Source organism: Budorcas taxicolor, chromosome 21 (genome assembly GCF_023091745.1).
Source record: "Budorcas taxicolor isolate Tak-1 chromosome 21, Takin1.1, whole genome shotgun sequence".
NCBI lineage: Eukaryota > Metazoa > Chordata > Mammalia > Artiodactyla > Bovidae > Budorcas > Budorcas taxicolor.
The window spans coordinates 58,585,399-58,607,965 of NC_068930.1; the positions used below are offsets into that span (position 1 = coordinate 58,585,399).

At 37.4% G+C, this 22,567-nt stretch overlaps 1 protein-coding gene and 1 pseudogene across 1 annotated transcript; one reads left to right on the plus strand and one right to left on the minus strand.

Moving 5' to 3' along the window:
* Positions 1-793: 793 nt before the first annotated feature.
* Positions 794-17,558, minus strand: KLHL28 (kelch like family member 28). Its single transcript, XM_052660017.1, has 5 exons — positions 17,477-17,558; positions 7,166-8,064; positions 4,371-4,814; positions 2,108-2,316; positions 794-957 (listed from the first exon to the last, which is right to left on the minus strand). Exons 2-5 carry the CDS (start codon positions 8,062-8,064, stop codon positions 794-796), a joined length of 1,716 nt encoding a protein of 571 aa, XP_052515977.1. The 5' UTR covers positions 17,477-17,558.
* LOC128066498 (40S ribosomal protein S4, X isoform-like) lies at positions 15,473-22,107 on the plus strand (annotated as a pseudogene).
* Positions 22,108-22,567: the final 460 nt, after the last annotated feature.

Sequence of the window (22,567 nt, forward strand, 5' to 3'; positions counted from 1 at the left end):
GTCAACATTTGTCAAATATTTACATCAACACTGGGAAGCCTGCCGTACTGCTATAAAAAAAAAATTGAAACGGATATGCTTAACTCTTTCTATCCATGCTTAGCATAGCATAGATGGGTAACTAAATTCATCCAGCATTAACCTGCCCATATAAAAAAGGCATACACAGTAAATATCTGATTGCTTAAACAGGACTCCAAATCATGATAGTAAAAGCATTTATCTTGCAAACTTATTATATCCCCAGCCCTAAAGCCATTTAGCAGGAAGAAAATCCAGGTGATTCACTATGGTATGTAATTTACAACCCTTAAAAGTACCGGGGAGGGGGGTGGAGGGGGAGCAGCCCTTTGTTTGTTTAAAATGTGTATATCCAACAGACAGCATCAGCAATGTCTAGTCACTCAGTACACTCCAGCATCTAAGGGTCTCTCATCATGGTGCACAACAAGGAGAAGGAAGAAAGCTAAATTTTTTTTAAAAGCAGCAAGGGATTTTCCACATGTACACTTATGAACATAAAACTATTCTATACCAGTATTAGGGGAAAAAAAGTGCACAATTCAGTTGGCAAGATCTTTGTTTTTTGTGGGTTTTTTTTTTTTTATTACTGATTCACTATGTAATCAAGAGCAATCAAAGCTACTTGTCAGTTCAAAGTACCCAATGAAACTTTGCGTCTTCATGCCATTTTAAGTTAAAAAGAAAGCAGTGTAGCTTGCTTCAGGAACCTGGGTATCCTCTCATGCGTCACAAGGTTCATCACTACACTATTTCCACAAGTCCACACTAGTTAAAGTGCAGTTAGTCCAAAATTGCAGCGACAGTATATCATGCCAGCTGAATCCAGCCATGTATCTGAGATAGGGTCATATTTCTGCACGGTATTCAGGTAAGAAGACCCTGAGTGACCACCAACTACATAAAGGTAGTTATCAATTACTGCAGCACCAACTCCTAGGAAAGGTAGGTTAAAAAAACAGAAGGAAAAATATGTTAACCATGAAGCTGACTTCACACTAAAAGTAAATTTGTATTTAAATGTTTTCTTAAAACACATTTCAACAATCTATTATTCATTTTACAAGCAACAGAGCAATATGTGCTTACCGGAAAAAAAAGATCCCTTAGTATAAAACAGCTTAAGTATTCCTTCATCTCTTCTCCCCAATCCTACTCTTCCTCTCCACCATAGTTAAAATATTAAGACTGTAGTATGTATCTTTCCACAAGCTTTCTTCTCAATTTAAATTTATATTTTTTAAAAAACATTTACTTGTTTTCAAATATATTGACACTTTAAACATATATTAAACTATATAATTTATGCTTTATAAATTCTACTTTATATACAGTTCTAAAAAGAACAAGGCTACTCAATTATTTTATACTTTCATTGTTTTGGGGCTTTCTCACTCAATGGTACCACAGAAACTCATTATAGTAGATGACTAAAATAGTGCATCCCCTTTTCTCTTTTCAATTTCCTTTGTATGTTTATTTTTCAGCAATTTCTTTAATCATAAATGAAAGGGATACTCCTAAAGCATTTCCACCAGTAAAATATTCCTCTTAAAATCATGTGATTTGAGTTTGGGTTCAAGGATAATTTCTTCTTTTCCTCAAAGTATTTATCTTTATGAAACCTGAAGTCCAATCCTCTCCAGATCAACTGTATCTCTTGAGGAAGAGAGAACATTTGAAAGTGAACAGGGAGACCACTGATGTACAGGAAAAAAAAAGAAAAAAAAAAAAAACAAATAGAATAATTCAAAGATCGTGTGTGTGTGTGTGTGTGTATGTGTAACACATAAAATGACATTTGTTACATGGACAAAAAGAGCTTCTATCAGATACTTTCTGTTATCAGTATTTCTCAAAATGTATTCTACAAGTTTAAAAAAATAACAATATGTGCACTGGCATATTAAAATCACAGTAAAGAAATCTATATAGTTTTGTCTAATCAAGGTGTCTGTCAAGTTCATCATAAAGGTTTTTTCTGGAGAAGTCATTTACTGTTATATCCCAAGAAACTACTATTTTAAGAATATCACTATAAAAACATATTGTCCTATATGTTTAGATATTGGGACATTATTATTACCTGTTCTGGGTTCTTTCATTGGTCTGCACACAGTCCACTGATTTTGATGAGGATCGTATCTTTCAATGCTTGACAAATGTGAAACACCATTATGTCCACCCACCACGAAAATAAAGCCTAGCATGACACCCACACCAAAGTGAATCCTTTTATCTGCCATAGATGCAACCATCTCCCAGGAGTCTTTACTTGGATCATAACGCTCCACACTGCAAACATTCACAAAAGAAAGAATTAATTCACATATTCTTTGTGTCACTCTTCCTCCTAAAGCAACTAAAACCCCCCAGAGTTTAAAAGTGAAAATGGACAGACATAAAACAAGAGCAGTTTGTTCCAAATATTTATATTTTGCTGATAAAATCGCAGGATAAAAGCTTACCTTGTAGACTGGTGCAATAACAGCCATATCCTACTCCATTATATTGTACGAACAGTAAGGTGTATGAAGGGTATAGAGCTTCTGAAGTCAGAAAATTTGGATTCAAGTAGTAACACTTACCCAAAGCTGAGTAAACCCTAGCCCTACTACTTTGGATTTGTGTAATCCTAGAGAAGTCATTTCCTCTCATCTGCAAACATGGGGATAATACATCAAGGATTCATGTAAGAATAAAGTCGAACGAGTATGCACGTGAAAGGACTTTGAAAATCACATACTGAACATAGATGTTTCCTAAAGATACCAAGGATCTTCCACACAACTAAGGAGAAGGAAAGATGGTGAGGAGGAAAGAGGATTTTTTTCTTATAGGTGAATTCATGGTGACTTACTGCAGAACAAACACCACAGGTTTCCAAACACAAACTGGCTAATCATAATAATCTGAGTCATTCAGGAGAATCCATTCAGGATTCAGATCAAGTCGTGCAGGATTTAGATCAAGTGTGTATTCCACAGAATTCCTGGCATTTCCAAACTGGATTAGGAAATTCAAATCAAATCAGAATTTCCAAGAAAGTTTCCCTGGAAAATCCCAGAAGGCCTCTAAGCCTATGCTTTGTCCTGAGGGGTACAAAGGCAAGTGGGCTGAGCCTATTCTGGTTCTAGCCTAAGCCTGAAGCATTTGAGAGTCAGTCTGGAGTTCAGAATAGGGACTAGGCTGTACGCTAGACTAAAAGACTAAACTATAACTATTTCTGAAAGTATACCAGGATAAAAAGAGTAAGAGCAAAATCACCAAACAAGAAGAGTCTAGTGATAAACTTGTAACAAGAACTTAAACTTCAACAGCATTATCTCAAACTTAAAGTACATAATCTTTTATCTTACAAATTTCTGCTAGCAGCTTTTCAAATAACACAAATGCATGTCTAGGCTCCAAATACTTTTCCTTCAACCAAAGGAGCAACAAAAAGGAGGAAAAATTTAGTCTGCACAGAAATAAAAATTTATAGATGAAATACTATTGTGTAACTACTTTCCCAGTCTGTTAACAAACCACCACACATTCTTTCATTAAAATGTTTATAATAAGTAAAATACATACCACTATTACAGATAAATACTATTAGATTCTGGTAAATTTTTAAGCAAAATTAAAAATTTTGTGGGAAAAAAATACTATTAGAGATGGTATTTTTAGAACTTCAACTTTCAACCAAGGTTCAGAATTATGATTAATTTTCCATATAAGCAGTCATTTTATACTTTCTCATATCTATTTCTCCTTTATTAAAAGAATACTACAAAACACAGAAATTTCACATTTAAACTCTAGCACAGCTCAGATACATAATGATACATGTATGATTATAGAACAAGAATCCAGAAAGGCATATTTAAATAAGGTTTAAAGTTTATGATGCATTATAATACCTTAAAAGTGTATAGAAATGACATTTTCACTTTTTTATTCTATTAAGCAGTACAGTAACAGATCATTGACACACACACACCCACACACCCACACACACACACTTATACATACACACACTTATACATACACATACTATCCCAAATCTAAAGTGATCTAACTTCACCATATTTTCAGACTCGTGAATTTTAAAATCCAGCCCATTTATACTGAATGAATGAATGTAAAATTTAATAAATGGGAACTGATTTTTAGGTGTGTATTAAATATTCATGTAGATCTATTACAGACATACTCTCATATGGACCTAAGTTTCCCAAATACCTATTAACATTATTTTAAAATTAGAGTTCATTTATATGCACAAATCATTTAAAATCCAGAAATCACTGTTAATGATACTTTCAAAAATCCACAAGCATATGCAAGTTGATGAAGTTAAATACCTGTTCATGTGGGCAGGACCGTACCCTCCAATGGCATATATCATTCCATCCAGCACTGCTGCAGCAAAACAGCTTCTTGTCGTCGTCATGGGGGCCACAGGTTGCCATTTTCTTACTTTGGGAATATACTTCTCTACAGACTGCAAGTAAGACTGTCCATCATAACCACCTAGAGCATAAAGTTCTCCCGCAAGTACCACTACTCCAAGGGTACTTCGACTCTCATTCATTCTCTCGAGAGAAGTCCAGGTATTTGTATCAGGATTCCAGCATTCTACTGAATTTTCATGTTTTCTGATAGTGATGCCAGGACGCACGTTAGTTTCAATACCACCTATAACATATACTTTTTGGTCTAAAACGCATATTCCAAATTCATAGCGAGGAATGTTTAGGGGAGCCAAACCAATCCAAGAGTCATTCTGAGGAAAGTACATCTCCACACTAAAGAACAAGCAGACAAACATTAAAATTTAAAACATCAAAATGGCCCATAAACAACATCTGGCAAAATAGAAGATACACATATGCTCTGATACAGCTATTGCATTCTTGTGTATCTATTCTACGGAATGCCTAGACAGATTGTTTTGCAAATAGGACACAAATAGAGAAATATTTATAGCAGCACAACACAATCATCTATCAAAAGGAGAATGCATAAACGTGATGTGTCCACCCTATGATTAAGCAATTCCATTCCAAGATATGCATGCAAAAGAAATGCACATATATATGTGTGTACAATGATGTTCACAGTAGCATTATTTTTAATAATCAAAAACTGAAAATAATCCAAATTTTCCATCAATTATAAAATGGATACGTAAACTGTGCATATCTTGTAACAAAATACTATATAGCAATGAAAACGAACAAACTACAACTACATGCAACAGCAATGAACCTCACGCATATGATGTTCAGGGAAACAAGCCAAACTGATTCTGTAACACAGTTTCATTTCCATCAAATTCAAAACCATTTCTAATCTCTAGATTAGAAACGAAGGTAGCAGTTACCTTCAGAGAGGACAGGGAGGGACCTTAAGGGTGGCTTCTGGAGTGTTGGTTATATTCTTGTTGTGAAATGGTTTGTAATGCTTACTTAGTGATAACTCATTGAGCTGTATACTTGGGATTTGTGAACTTTTCTATATATGTGGACCATTTCAACTAATTTTTATAGTTATCATAGTCATTATAGAAAGAAAATGTTATATTATGTCCATCTACTATAATATCATATACCAGTGAAACTAAATGAACTATTTCCTCATGCAATCTCAATTTTATAAACTTTCTGTTCAATGAGAAAACATGTTCTTGAAGAATACATATGGTATTATTGCATTTATATATAAAAATTTACAAAACCTAACTATATATTGGGGCATATATGTGGCAAAATTACAACAAAATGCAAAGGAATAATCCATTAAAAATTCAGAATAGTGGTTACTTCTGGGGGAGAGAAGGAGATGGTATCAAGGAGGGGCACAACGGAATTTTAAAGGTATTGTTAGCTCAACCTCAACAATACCAGTTTTAAACTACAATTAAAATGTACACTGAGACTTTTTAAAAGATAAAGAACCCACCAATTGACTTTGATTAACAAAAAAAAAACAATCTCCTCTTATTGGAGGAAACTCATTCTACTAAATATCTGGAAATATTTTAGAATATTAAATATTAAAGAAATATATTAAACATAAAACATTTTCACAAAGCAATCTCAGTTAGGAGAAAAGCAAAGGTAACATCCAGCTATATTTTCAATGTACAAAAGTTATCTGTATAACACAACACTGTTAATCAACTATATCTAATATAAAATAAAAAACAGACTAAAGATACCAGTGGAATGCTCTAAATCATGATTACTATGGGTCTAATTCAACCCACCAGCTACTTTTGTAAACACATTTTATTGGAACCCAGCCATTTCATTTGTTTATGTATTGTCTATGGCCACTCTTGTACTGCAATGACAGACTCAGGTAGTTACAATAGACCATATGCCCACAAAGTTTGAAATAGTTACTGTCTGGCTGGCTCTTCACAGAAAAAGTCTGACAACTCCTATTTATTAGGAAAGAAAGCACCTATTTACTACTGTTGTTAAAAAATATTTACATGAAGGAAATCAATTGCATGGAAATTCCAAGACTTGTATTAGTATCCTATTTTTTATTTCCTTAGTGGTTATTCTGATTAATTGTACTCATTCAGACACATTCTTTTCCCAGTCTGCCTTCATCACATATTCTTAGCTCTCTTCTTTAGCATCGTCTGATATAGCTAGCAATAATAAATCCCCTCTGACCTAGTCTGACTCAGAGATGTAAATGATTTCACAAAGAGAAAAAAAAGAAAAGTTCACGAGTAAGTAGGATGGATAAAATTTTTGCACTCGGAGGGAGGAGGGGTTAATTGAGAGTGTTACAGAGAATGGACAAAAATCTGATTAAAACAAACAGGTAAGTGTTTTAAGAAGAGAAGAAAAAATCAAAAAGAAGCAGAGAAAGTAAACAGGAAAATCAAACTATTTTACAAATATTAAAAAATCAGCAAATTTTAAGAGTATACAATCTATTAGTGTGTGTTGTGCTAAGTCGCTTCAGTCGTGTCCAACTCTGCAACGCTATGGACCATAGCCTGCCAGGCTCCTCTGTCCACGGGATTTTCTAGGCAAGAATACTGGAGTGGGTTGCCATTTCCTCCTCCAGGGGATCTTCCCGACCCAGGGATCAAACCCACGTCACATCCATCCTTTAAAAGCCTTCTATTTACCTATCTAAACAGGCAAACAGTCCAGATTTTCCTCCTACTGCACAGAGTACTTTGGGAGCACAGCGAGGTCGTGTCATCAAGACTGTCTGATGAGACAGTCTGTGTTCTGGCATAAAGTGGTACTTCAGAGCTTCATTCAAAAGATGTTTACAAGTGCGATCATCACGAATAAGATGATTTGCTTCATATAATCTAGTGAGAAACTTAACACTGAGCAACGGTAATCGCACACTGTTAAGTAGCTGAGCTAAGTACTTCTGGCGTTCTTGGACATCATACTTGATCCAAGACTCAAGTGCATAAAAAACAGTCTCTTCAGTAGCTACATTCAAACAGTCATTGGAAACGATTTCATCCAAATCAGCATGAGTGAGCTCAAAAAACTCTTCAGTCTGGCAAACAGCTTCAAAATTCTGGCATATGTATTTAGTGGCTGCCAAATAAAGGTCATGGCAACCATACGTCTCTGCAAAACGAGAAATTCCAATACAATTACCAGGATCAAGTTGGCTTTCAAGAAACGCGCAACATTCTTTCAGGACAAGTTTTATCTGCAGTAGGTTTGCTGCTGGAAGGAGAGATTCAACTGTGTCTTGTGAAATAAAAACAGTCCCTGTATAGGCATATTCCACAATGGCCTGGAGAGCAGTCTCATCAATGCACTGAAACTCAACTTCACTGTTCTCTTTTTCAGAGAGGTTTCCAGTGAACATAGCTTTGAAATATGGGCTGATGCTGGCAAGTACCACTTTGTGAGCATGAATTTTAACATCACCTACTCGAAGAATGACGTCACAGAGTTCGTGATGTTGACGAAGAAGATTCAAGCCTTGTAGAAGTTGTTCAGAATGTAAGTGGGTTAAGTTAGCAAGCATGTAGGTCGGGGATGTGTGGTCCATCTACAGAAAAACAAAAGGCAAGGACAGCTATTTCAAAATAACCTTACAAATGATTCCTTTTTCAAGTAGCACAAAATACATGAGATTTGTTGTTTATTTGCGTGTTTGTTGGTTTTTAAATACCTTATACTACATACTGGACAGAGGCTTTTAGAGTTATTCATAGAAAAGATGTTAACAATCACTCAACTCTGTTATTATAGATATTAGGAAACAGAGGCTCCAAAATCATAATAGTCTCTTGACATGGACTTTTGAATCAGAACTCTGCCAACTCTTCTGTTTCCCTTCATTAGATTCAAGTCTGAGCTATCCCTGAAACAAAACACAATTGTGAAGAAAAAAAAAAAAAAAAACTGCTTAAAGGAAAATTAATTTTGAAACAATGCTTATAGTTATTTGGCTATTTTTCTCAATAATGATATCAATGTCTGTCAATCTAATCAACAGATACTTTAACTGAAATGCAATTTCATGTTAACTCACATACTTTACCCAAAGATTCAATAATTATTTTGAAAAAGCATGCTGAATGTATAAAGATTCCACTACTGTCAACTGATTCGATGACAACAAAAAATTAATGTGAACACAGTCTGGTACTCTATAGGGGCGATAAGGCTCACTTACTGATCTAGACCATATCTATTCAAATCCTGGTAAGTCTGGATCATACCCACTCCATCTACTTAACATCCTGTGCTTCTGGAAGATGAAAAAGAATAAAAATAGAAGAGAAGAGAAAAGATGAGACAGGAAAGATGAAGAAAAAGTGAGAGGCAATAAGAATTGGGGTATGTTGAATAACTGCTCTGGCAAAAGACATCCCCAAACTAATCCCTGGAAGCTTTGAATGGTACTTTACATGGAAAAAAAAAAAAAGACTGTACAGGCATGACTGAGGATTTTGAGATGGTGAGATTATCCTGGATTATCTAAGTACAATCACATTTACTTCATAAGAAGGCAGAAGGAGATCTGACACAGACAGAATAAGGTAATCTGACCACAGCGGCAGAGATTGGAGGGATGCAGTCACAAACCAATTAACCCCGGCAGCCCCCAGAAGCTGGAAGAGGTGAGGCACGCATTCTCCCCTGGAACCTCCAGAGGGCGCACAGCCCTGCCAACGCCTTATTTCAGTCCAGCCTGACTAATTTGAGACTTTCGGCCTCTGTGACTGTAAGAGAATCAAGTTCTGTTATTTTAAGCAACTGAGTTTGTGGTAATTTGTTACAGCAGCCATAAGAAGTTAATACACCAATACTTCAGAATGGCTCATAGCAGCTGCTTAGAATAGACGAAAGGAACATAAGGCATCTACACAATACGAACTGTTTCCTTCCTACCTCATTCACTCTTCAAACACAAGTTGCAGGGATAATAATAATAATTCTTAAAAAAGCAGATTAGTCCCTATTTTAAAAGTATCAAATAAATTACAAAATTCTGGACCTTAGTAAATAATATGAATGTTGGTAGGCCAGGGAGAATCTATCACTTCATTCCTGGGGTATGTGTAAGTGAAAATACTCAAATATTAAAACTTTGATCTTCACTAAGAATGTCATCATTTCACATTTGTTTCATCTGAATTTTATAAATGTTAAAAATTTTTGTTAATATGACATTATAACTGATATCACCAACGTCCACTTCTGATCTCTCCAAATAATCCTATATACATGTAACAGAATAATTCTCAATCAGGGTACAGACAAGTCTCAAGAAACTTGTTGGTTTTCCAGTAGGTACTTTATTCCAGAACAGAATATTTCAAGAAAACAGCAACCAGAAGGCATATGTTCAGGTCTGGATCTGTTCTTTTTACCTACTATAGTACTGACCTCTTAAACTGATTTAACTTCTTTTTTAAGCCTTCATTTAATAGAAAAAAAACTAGTTAATTATCTAGACTAAAAAGAAAAACATGAACAACAGGAAAGTAGACACACACAAAAAACAAAAGGATTAAGAAAGTGGTCCTGGCTACTTCACATCATTAACTTTAGCTTACCTTCAATTTCGTTATTAAAGTGAGATCATATTAATAATGCATGAACGCATGCTAACTCACTTCAATCGTATCCGACTCTTTGAGACCCTATGGACTGTAGCCCCCCAGGCTCCTCTGTCCATGGGATTCCCAAGAATACTGAGTGGGTTGCCAGGAGATCTTCCTGGCCCAGAGATTGAACCCACATCTCTTACGTCTCCTAGCAAAGGCAAGCAGGTTTCTTTACCACTAGCACAACCTGGGAAGCCCAATATTAATAATACCTGAACTATACGCACCTCACAAAGTTATTCAGGATCAAATTAGACAATGCACATGAAAACACAACAAACTGTAAGAATTATGAGTATAGGATGCTATGGTGAGGCAACAGAAACGTAACAGTATCAGTGAAGAACAGGGCCCTTGGAAACACAAGATAATGAGTTTTAGTCCTAACTGGGTCATATACTATTATATGGAATTGGTACATTTCTAAATCCAAGTATTAATTCTGTCATCCATAAAACAAGAATACAACCATATTTCGAAGAAGGTTACATGAAAATGGTTTTATAAAGTTTCAGTTCAGTTCAGTTCAGTCGCTCAGTCACTCTTTGTGATCCCATGAATCAGCATGCCAGGCCTCCCTGTCCATCACCAACTCCCGGAGTCTACTCAAATTCATGTCCATCGAGTCGGTGATGCCATCCAGACGTCTCATCCTCTGTCGTCCCCTTCTCCTCCCACCCTTAATCCCTCCCAGCATCAGGGTCCTTTCCAAAGAGTCAGCTCTTCGCATGAGGTGGCCAAAGTATTGGAGTTTCAGATAATTCAGCATCAGTCCTTCTAATGAACACCCAGGACTAATCTTCTTTAGGATGGACTGGCTGGATCTCCTTGCAGTCCAAGGGACTCTCAAGAGTCTCCTCCAACACCACAGTTCAAAAGCATCAATTCTTCGGGGCTCAGCTTTCTTCACAGTCCAACTCTCACATCCATACATAACTACTGGAAAAACCATAGCCTTGACTAAATGGACCTTTGTTGGCAATGTCATGTCTCTGCTTTTGAATATGCTGTCTAGGTTGGTCATAACTTTCCTTCCAAGGAGTAAGCGTCTTATAATTTCATGGCTGCAGTCACCATCTGCAGTGATTTTGGAGCCCCCCAAAATAAAGTCTGACACTTTTTCCACTGTTTCCCCATCTATTTCACATGAAGAGATGGGACCAGATGCCATGATCTTCATTTTCTGAATGCTGAGCTCTAAGCCAACTTTTTCACTCTCCTCTTTCACTTTCATCAAGAGGCTCTTTAGCTCCTCTTCACTTTCTGCCATAAGGGTGGTGTCATCTGCATATCTGAGGTTATTGATATTTCTCCTGGCAATCTTGATTCCAGCTTGTGCTTCTTCCAGCCCAGCGTTTCTCATGATGTACTCTGCATATAAGTTAAATAAGTAGGGTGACAATATACAGCTTTGACGCACTCCTTTTCCTATTTGGAACCAGTCTGTTGTTCCATGTCCACTTCTAACTGTTGCTTCCTGACCTGCAGACAGATTTCTCAAGAGGCAGGTCAGGTGGTCTGGTATTCCCATCTCTTTCAGAATTTTCCACAGTTTATTGTGATCCACACAGTCAAAGGCTTTGGCATAGTCAATAAAGCAGAAATCAATGTTTTTCTGGAACTCTCTTGCTTTTTCCATGATCCAGTGGATGTTGGCAATTTGACCTCTGGTTCCTCTGCTCGATGTTTTTCTGGAACTCTCTTGCTTTTTCCATGATCCAGCGGATGTTGGCAATTTGATCTCGGGTTCCTCTGCCTTTTCTAAAACCAGCTTGAACATCTGGAAGTTCCTGGTTCACGTACTGCTGAAGCCTGGCTTGGAGAATTTTGAGCATTACATTACTACTGTGTAAGATGAGTGCAATTGTGCAGTAGTTTGAGCATTCTTTGGCATTGCCTTTCTTTGGGATTGGAATGAAAACTGACCTTTTCCAGTTCTGTAGCCACTGCTGAGTTTTCCAAATTTGCTGGCATATTGAGTGCAGCACTTTCACAGTATCATCTTTCAGGATTTGAAAGAGCTCAACTGGAATGCCATCACCTCCACTAGCTTTGTTCGTAGTGATGCTTTCTAAGGCCCACTTGACTTCACATTCCAGGATGTCTGGCTCTAAGTGAGTGATCACACCATCATGATAATCTTGGTCGTGAAGATCTTTTTTGTACAGTTCTTCTGTGTATTCTTGCCACCTCTTCTTAATATCTTCTGCTTCTGTTAGGTCCATATCATTTCTGTCCTTTATTGTGCCCATCTTTACATGAAATGTTCCCCTGGTATCTCTAATTTTCTTGAAGAGATCTCTAGTCTTTCCCATTCTGTGTTTTTCTCTATTTCTTTTCACTGATTGCTGAGGAAGGCTTTCTTATCTCTTCTTGCTATTCTCTGGAACTCGGCATTCTTATCTTTTCTTTTCTCCTTTGCTTTCAGCCTCTTCTTTTCACAGCTATTTGTAAGGCCTCCCCCCCTCCATTTTGCTTTTTTGCATTTCTTTTCCATGGGGATGGTGTTGATCCCTGTCTCCTGTACAATGTCATGAACCTCCATCTATAGCTCATCAGGCACTCTATCTATCAGATCTAGTCCCTTAAATCTATTTCTCACTTCCACTATATAGTCTTAAGGGATTTGATTTAGGTCATACCTGAATGGTCTAGTGGATTTCCCTACTTTCTTCAATTTTAGTCTGAATTTGGCAATAAGGAGTTCATGATCTGAGCCATAGTCAGCTCCTGGTCTTGTTTTTGCTGACTGTATAGAGCTTCTCCATCTTTGGCTGCAACGAATATATAATCAATCTGATTTCGGTGTTGACTATCTGGTGATGTCCATGTATAGAGTCTTCCCTTGTGTTGTTGGAAGAGGGTGTTTGCTATGACCAGTGTGTTCTCCTGGCAATACACTATTGGTCTTTGCCCTGCTTCATTCCATATTCCAAGGCCAAATTTGCCTGTTACCCCAAGTGTTTCTTGACTTCCTACTTTTGCATACCAGTCCCCTATAATGAAAAGGACATCTTTTTTGGGTGTTAGTTCTACAAGGTCTTGTAGGTCTTCATAGAACCGTTCAACTTCAGCTTCTTCAGCATTACTGGTGGGGGCATAGGCTTGGATTACCATGGTATTGAATGGTTTGCCTTGGAAATGAACAGAGATCATTCTGTCGTTTTTGAGACTGCATCCAAGTACTGCACTTCAGACTCTTTTGTTGACCATGATGGCTACTCCGTTTCTTCTAAGGGAATCCTGCCCACAGTAGTAGATATAATGGTCATCTGAGTTACATTCACCCATTCCAGTCCATTTTAGTTCGCTGATTCCTAGAATGTCGACGTTTACTCTTGCCATCTCGTTTGACCACTTCCAATTTGCCTTGATTCATGGACCTAACATTCCAGGTTCCTATGCAACATTGCTCTTTACAGCATCGGACCTTGCTTCTATCACCAGTCGCAACCACAACTGGGTATTGTTTTTGCTTTGGTTCCGTCCCTTCATTCTTTCTGGGAGTTATTTCTCCACTGATCTCCAGTAGTATATTGGGCACCTATCGACTTAAGTTCCACGAAACCTGAAGTGCTGTGAATACAGCACTTGTCTCATTCTCTTCTCGTGATCCTCACTTTCACTAGTTTCATTCTTTCCATGATGACCTTTCACTCCAATAAAGCTCATGTAATTACAACAGCTCTATATAAGTATTTTCTTACCATCTGCCAGATTTTGTCTATAAACTTTCTCCTCTCCCATCTTCTATCCAATTTGAATTTTCAAAAGGCTAGGTCAAAATTAATTTCATCTGAAAGTCTATAAACATTTAGGTACTCAATTCCTTTACATGCAATTAATTAAAAATGGTGTTTTGTGAAACATATCCCTCTCTACTCTCATTTGTCTGATTTAACACTGAGATGTTATTCAGAATGAAAAGTGAGCAACAAACAGGAAACTGAATGATACAGAAAATTAGAGAAGAGCATGAAAAAGGACACCTGTTTAATACAATGAGACAGGAAAGGGAAATAAAAGACATATGGATTGGAAAGAAAGAAACAAAACTATCTTTGTTGGCAGATGACATGACTGTCTATGTAGAAAATCCAGAACAAAACAAAAAACCCCCAAACACAGGAACTAGTAAGCAATTACACGGAGTTTGCAAGATATAAGGTTAATATACAAAAGTCAATTACTTTTCTATAAAGCAGCAAAGAACAAGTAAAATTTGAAATTTAAAACATATTATCATTTACATTAACACCTAAAATTGAAATGCTGCTGCTGCTGCTAAGTCGCTTCAGTCGTGTCCAACTCTGTGTGACCCCATAGACGGCAGCCCACCAGGCTCCCCCATCCCTGGGATTCTCCAATCAAGAACACTGGAGTGGGTTGCCATTTCCTTCTCCAGTGCATGAAAGTTAAAAGTGAAAGTGAATTCGTTCAGTTGTATCCGACTCTTAGCGACCCCATGGACTGCAGCCGACCAGGCTCCCCCATCCCTGGGATTCTCCAAGCAAGAACACTGGAGTGGGTTGCCATTTCCTTCTCCAGTGCATGAAAGTTAAAAGTGAAAGTGAAGTCGTTCAGTTGTATCCGACTCTTAGCAACCCCATGGACTGCAGCCCACCAGGCTCCTCCATCCATGGGATTTTCCAGGCAAGAGTACTGGAGTGGTTGCCATTGCCTTCTTCAAAAATTGAGATCTATATGAGAAAAAAGTATAAAATTCTAATAAAAGAAAGCAAAGAACTAAATAAATGGAGAGATATTCCATGTTCATGGATAAGACTCTCAACATTATCAAGATGTCAATTCTTCCTGACTTGCACTACAGATTCAATGTAATCCCAATCAAAATTCTAGCAAGTTATTTTGTGGATGTTGCAAACTGATTCCAAAGTTTGCACAGAGAGACAAAATACCCAGAATAGCCAACTCAACATTGAAAAAGAAGAATAAAGTCAAATGACTGATACTACCCAATTTCAAGCATTATTATAAAGCTCTAGTAATGAAGACAGAATGGCACCAGTGAAAGCACAGATAAACAGACCAGTGGAGCAGAACAAAGAGTCTAGAAACAGACCCATATACACAGTTAGCTGATCTTTAACAAAGCAAGAAAGGCAATACAATGGAGGTCTTTTCAACAAATGGAGGTGGAATGGATATCCACAAATAAAAAAATGAAACTGCACACAGACCTTACTTATATCCTTCAGAAAAATTAACTCAAAATGGATCACAGACCTAAATGTAAAATGTAAAACTATAAAACACTTAGAAGATAACACAAGAGTAAATTCTAGATGACCTTGGGTATGGCAATGATTATTTTTAGATATGACACCAAGGCACAATCCATACAAGAAAGAACGGTAAGTTGGACTTCCCTATTAAAAACAAAACAAACACACATACATTCACTTACACACAAAAAACCCACAAAAACTTCTACTTTGGGAAAAACATTGTCAAGAGAATGAGAAGACAAGCAACACACTGGGAGGAAATATCTGTAGAAAACCCCAACTGATAAAGAACTATTATTCAATTAAACAAAGAACTTTTAGAATTAAACAATAAGAAAATTAACAACCTGATTAAGAAATGGATTAAAGAAAGACCTTAACAGACACCTCACCAGAAAAGATACAGATGGTAAGTAAGCAGATGAAACGTTGTCATTGGTCATCAGGAAATTGCATATTAAGACAACAATGAAATACTACCTCACTCACAGTTATTAGAATGGTTAAAACCCAGAACACTGAGAACAGCCAATGTGAGGGACAATATGGGGCAAAAGGAACTTTCATTCATGGCTAGGGGGAATCCAAAATTGTACAGCAACTCTGGAAGACACTTTAATAGCTTCTTATATAACTAACCTGTATAGTTTTATAAGTGACTTCCCTGGTGGCTCAGACAGTATAGCATCTGCCTACAATGCGGGAGACCTGGGTTCAATCCCTGGGTTGGGAAGATCTTCTGGAGAAGGAAATGGCAACCCACTCCAGTATTCTTGCCTGGAAAATCCCACGGATGGAAGAGCCCGGTAGGCTACAGTCCATGGGGTTGCAAAGAGTCGGACACAATTGAGCGACTTCACTTTCTTTTCTTTCTTATAAAACGAAACATACTCTTACCATACAATCCTGCATTCGCCTTCCTCAGTATTTACCCAAATGAACTGAAAATTTATGTCCACACAAAAACATGCACATGGATGTTTATAGCCACTTTATTTTGAAGTGCCAATACTTGGAAGCAACCAAGGTGTCCTTTAGTAGGTGAATGGGTAACTATTAAACTATGCTACACCAAGACCACGGAATATTATTCAGTGCTAAAAGAAATGGGCTGTCGAGCTTCTGAAAGACGTAGAGAAAATGTCTTATCAAGGAAAAGAAGCGAACCTGACAATGCTATACACTGCAAGAGCCCAATTATATGATATTCTGGAAAAGGCAAAACTATAAAGACAGCAAAAATATCAATGGTTGCTAGGGGTTTGGGGGAGGGAAGATGAATAGGCAAAGCACCCAGGACCTTTAGGGCAGTGAAATTACTCTATATAACACTATAATGGTAGATATGTATCATTATACACCTGTCCCAACCCACAGAATATACAACACCAAGAATGAACCCTCAGGTAAATTACGGACTTTGGGGGATAATGTGCCAATATAAGTTCATTGACTGAAACAAATGCACCACTATAGTGGGGGACATGGATAATGGGGGAAGGTATGCACGTGCTGGTGAAGGGTATAAATGGGAAACCTCTGTACGTTCCTCAATTTTGCTGTGAACCTAAAACTGTTCTAAAAAATTAAATCTTTTAAAAAGCAAATTAAGCGAGAAAAAAAGGAGACCTAGCTACTTTATAAGTTCATACCTCTCCCAGACCAAATAATTGTGTCCTACGATATTTAAAAGAACCTCTGAATGAGACCCCTGAATCACTGCCAGTGCCACAAGACTAAAGACTATTTTAAAAACTAAGACAGTAATTTCTACTAACATCTTGGAAAGGATAATGTTAATTTTAGATAACATTATAAAACAAATTATTAAAGATCTGATTTGTGAATACTGAGAAGACGATGTAGTGATTTCTAACACTGGGATGGACAAACTAACAAGAAGATATGTCACAGATGAATCTTGGGGTTTCTTTTTAATGTATTTGTAAGACTTCCAGATCAGAAAAATACAAGATATTTAATGACATGATTTTGAGAACAAAACCAAAAGTATAACAAGCTAGTTCAGTTAGCTACATTAGCATGTGGTTGGATAATCACACTACAGAATACTACTTAATGGGATGAGGTCTACCTGGAGGGAGGTGTCTGCTGGTACGGTGTAAGGCCAAGATGAAGATACTGGGGGCAGGCCCTTCAGCTCTGCAGATGATACGAAGCTGCAGAGGACAACAAATACATCAGCCAGTAAAACATGTATCAAAAAGACCTGACATCTAACAAGAAGAAATTTAAGAGGGATAAATGTTGAGATTCTATAGTGGATTCCAGAACAACTATACAGGTATAAAGTAAGAGAGAAAAGACTCACCTGTTGGATGTGAATCTTAGGGAGGTTTAATGTGCATTGATAGAACTATAATACATTGAACTAGAGAGGAAACATTCCACTTGGCTCTGCAAATGTCAGACCATATCTGGAATACAGATTTGGGGTACCATCCTTTAAAAGGGATCTAAGCAAAGTAAAACAGCTGATGAAGAGAAGAACCTCCAGACATGTATTATGAGTATGGAGTCCTTTAACAAAAACAGGAAAACTGAGAGGTGTGTGAAAAAACCAAAGGGTGAAAGTTACTCAATAACAATATTATAGAATTGTTTGAGGATTAAATGTGTTTATACATATGAAGGGCTTAGAATAGTGTCTAACATTTAGTAAGTTTGTGATAAATATTATTTTATTCATTATTAAGCCATTACTAGTGATTTTTTTTTTTTTAACATTGTCTGCTTAAGAGGTACTCTGCTTTTTACATTGTACAATCTCTTACTATTGGGTAAGAAATCTACTTTGTACCACAGACATCTTGGACTACATAAAGTATTAAAGAATTGTTGATTCTCAAAACAAGTTAAGGAGTTATTGGTTAGAGCCATTGTTAGTGTAAGAAGAAATCGTATAGTAATAGATCAAAAATTAAACTGATTTTTGTGTATGCAATTGAAGACTGGCAAATTACCATTAACATGATATGAAAGTTTAACACAATACTGATTTGTAAATAAACACATATATGTACACATGCAACACACAAAACCACAAATGTTTGGGTAAATATGCTGCTGCTGCTGCGAGGTCGCTTCAGTCGTGTCCGACTCTGTGCGACCCCATAGACGGCAGCCCACCAGGCTCCACTGTCCCTGGGTAAATATGACACATATCCAAATATGCACGAGGGTACGATTTTAAGAAACTGGGCTCTGGAAATCAGGCTCCTTGGGTTACAATACTGATAGTGAGGTGACCTTAGAAAAGTGATCTTAAAGTCTCAGTTTCCTCATCTGCAAAGCACACACAAAATGGTACCCAGTAAGTACCTGACAACTGTTACATACTACTTATTACCTTCCTTAGGAATATTCAGTTTTTGCCAGCTAAAACCATGTGACTCCCTTCCATGCTCACCAAAAAACGAACGAAGCTGACTTACTGTCAAATGAACAAATACAAACAGGTCAAGGCCAAAGCCTGACTAATCTGACCAGAAAAGATACAGTGAGCCACTTTTATATTTAGACAGTTTATTCATTACTCACAGACAGTAGAAGACTAAGCTCCCTGGATCCCTGTCCCACACAGCAAAAAGGAAAATGCATACAAAGGGGGCTGGATGGCAGCAGCAGTTTTGTATCCCACAGCTCTACTATGTGAAAGTCCCATACCTCATCACACTTGTGTGTGTCAGTTGCTTAGTTGTGTTTGACTCTGCAACCCCATGGACTGAAGCCCGCCAGGTTTCTCTGTCCATGGAATTCTCCAGGCAAGAATGCTGGAGTCGATTGCCATTTCCTTCTCCAGAGGATCTTCCCAGCCCAGAAACTGAACTCAGGTCTCCTGCATTGCAGGAAGATTCTTTACCGTCTGAGCTACCAGGGAAGCCCCATCACTCTAGGAAGGTAAAGAGAAACAGCATCATGGCAGATTTCCAGGGGAGACAGAGAGGCATGAGGGAGATGGCTTTGTAGCAGTTCCTTAAAGACCTTCCTCTCATGTTCCAAGAGAATCACAGGGTGTTCCAAGACTCAGATAAGCTTCAGCGCCCGAGTCCAAGCTTCTGCCTATGTGGCTACATGCAAGGTCAGAATACCATGATGAAGCAGTTTCCCTATATTTATACCCTTTATAGTATTTCTCCTTTTTTCTCTCCAAAATAATAAAAATGATCAAAGTTTTAAAAACCACTCAAGGAAGGATACTGGTAAAGATGACATACGTTTTTAAAGGAACACCCACACAAATTTCTATCATTGGACTGGATGCAAATGACACGATGTCCACTCCCTTTAAGAACTACTGAGAATAAAGTTTAAGAGACTATATTCTTATAACCAAAATGATTTGAACTATGAACTTTAAACAGGCAAGTAAATACAGGGAACTTAAAATGAATTACATTGAAGATTTGTCATAACACATCATTTTTAACACTTTAAATTTGACTTCTCTTACTCAAGAATTTGACTTTAAAGAAATTCACAGAACTTTAAAAAGAGAAAGCTTTAAAACAATGGTTCCCAAAATATGATCCTTGCACTAGCAGCATCAGTTATCACCTAGGATCTGCTAAAATGCAAATTCTTGAGCCCAAGCACACACCTAACCTCAGGATTCAGAAACTACAGAGGAGGAGGAGCAGCAATCTGTGTTTCAAGAATGTGTTAGCATTCTTATGCACGTTACTGTTTTAAAATCAGTTAAAATATTTCCAGCACAAGTGTAACTACTTTAAAATTATTGCAAATTATAACTGTACTTCCTTCAAAACTATGAATTACAACTGTGACTATACTTGGTTCTTATTTACCCATAAATGGCTAAAAATAGCTCACGGAAGCAAGAATTCCGAATCTTCAAAACCTGACCTTTGCCAGCTTTACACAGTTTCATTTATCTTATCAATAACCTTGTGCACAATGAAAGGTAAGTACCATGGAAAATGGGAAAGAACGCTGAGTCAAAGTGTAAATTTCAGGGCCAGAGAGATGAATGGGTTCAAGTCAACATTTGACTACTTTGTAGCTGCAGACTTTAGGCAAATCACTTACTGTAAACTTGAACATTCTCGTTTGTAAAATCTGTTGTGGATTAAAAAGAATGTTTGGTTTGGAGAAACAAATCAGTGAAGAAGAATAGAAAATACAGAAATAGATAATTTAATATACGAAAATTTAGCTTATGATAAAGGCAGCATTTCAAAATCAGTAAGGAAAAGTGTGACTTTTAAGTAAACATGTTGAGATAACAGAATAGCCACAAGAAAAAAGATAAAATTAGATCCCTTCCACATATCTGGGAATTCCCTTGTGGCTCAGAGAGTAAAGCGTCTGCCTACAATGCGGGAGACCCGGGTTTGATCCCTAGGTCGGGAAGATCCCCTAGAGAAGGAAATGGCAACCCACTCCAGTACTCTTGCCTGGAAAACCCCATGGATGGAGGAGCCTGGTAGGCTATAGTCCATGGGGTTGCAAAGAGTCAGACATGACTGAGCCACTTTACTTCCACATATCTACACCAAGATAAATTCCTAACGGATCAGAGGTATAAATGGAAAAAATGAAAATATACAAGTATTTGAATAAAATGGTGTGAATCTCTCTATAACTTGAGATTGAAGAATAGTTTCCTAACTATGGTACAAGTGAAAAGACAGGTCAGATTAATTACCTTAAAAAACTTTGAATAGTTAAAAAATTCAGAAGCAAAGAAAAACATGTGAATAAGGTTGAGAAAAATATTCACAATATATATAAAGATGCAACATCAATAAATAAAACATTCCTAAAATACTCTAGCACTACAGAAAAAACAGTCTAAAGAAATGAACAGGAGGTTAAAAAATATGTGGTTCTTAAGTATATGAAAAATTGTTCAACTTCATTTGTAATCAAATGAATTAAAACTATATGGAGGCCTCTTTTTGTGCCCAGCACAACCACAGCTAGAGGTCCCAAGAAGCACCTGGAGTCCGTAGCAGCTCCAAAAAACTGGATGCTGGATAAACTGACTGGTGTGTTTGCCCCTCGGCCATCTACTGGTCCCCACAAGCTAAGGGAATGTCTCCCCCTAATCATTTCCCTAGACTTAAGTATGCCCTAACAGGAGATGAAGTAAAGATCTGCAGCAGCGTTTCATTTAGATCAATGGGAAAGTCCCACCAATAAGCTACCCTGCTGATTTTATGGATGTCATCAGCATTATTAGACTGGAGACAATTTTCGTTTGATCTACGACATGAAGGGTCGCTTTGCTCTTCATCATATTACACCTGACGAGGCCAAGTGTAAGTTGTGCAAAGTGAGAAAGATCTTTGTGGGGACAAAAGGAATCCTTCATCTGGAGACCCATATGCTCGCACCATCCTTTACCTTGATCCCCTCATCAAAGTGAAGGACACCATTCACATTGCCTTGGAGACAGACAAGATTACTGGTTTCATCAAATTTGACACTAGTAACCTGTGCATGGTGACTGGAAGTGCTAAACTGAAAAGAATTGGTGTGATTACCAACCGGAAGAGACATCCAGGTTCTTCAGATGTAGTTCATGTGAAAGACCCCAATGGCAACAACTTTGCCACTCGCCTCTCAAACATTTTCATTATTGGCAAAGGCAACAAACCATGGATCTCTCTTCCCCGAAGAAAGGGTATTTGCTTTACCACTGCTGAGGAGAGAGACAAAAACAGAGAATGGATAAAATGATCTCCATATGACGTGACTGGAAAAGTCTTTGTACTTAATTAAAGGCTTTCCTTGTGGCTCAGCTAGTAAAGAATCTGCCTGCAATGCAGGAGACCTGGGTTTGACCCCTGGGTTTGGAAGATCCCCTGGAGAAGGGAAAGGCTGCCCACTCCAGTATTCTGGCCTGGAGAATTCCATGGACTGTATAGTCCATGGGGTCGCAAAATTAAAAGAAAATGCCATAAAAAAACACACCAAAAACAACTATATGGAGTTATTAATAACAATGCTTTCCTGACAATATACTTTTGGTGAGGCTGTGAGAAACAAGCACATTCATCCATCCCCGTGAGAACACTGAATGAGACCTCTGGAAATAGATCTGGAAAATTTAGCAAAATTACATTTGCATTTACTCACTAATCTAACAATTCTACTTCTAAGAAATTATCAAAAAATACACACTGGCAAAAAATATATA

Bases quoted from the DNA above. Each gene is read 5' to 3' on its own strand.
- KLHL28 (XM_052660017.1), bottom strand. From the start codon at position 8,064: ATGGACCACACATCCCCGACCTACATGCTTGCTAACTTAACCCACTTA. The intron at 4,815-7,165 runs GTAAATAGAAGG...CTTGTTCTTTAG, and splicing joins CTGTTTGCCTGTTTAGATAG to TGTGGAGATGTACTTTCCTC. The intron at 958-2,107 runs GTAATAATAATG...TACCTTTCCTAG, and splicing joins AATGAAAGAACCCAGAACAG to GAGTTGGTGCTGCAGTAATT.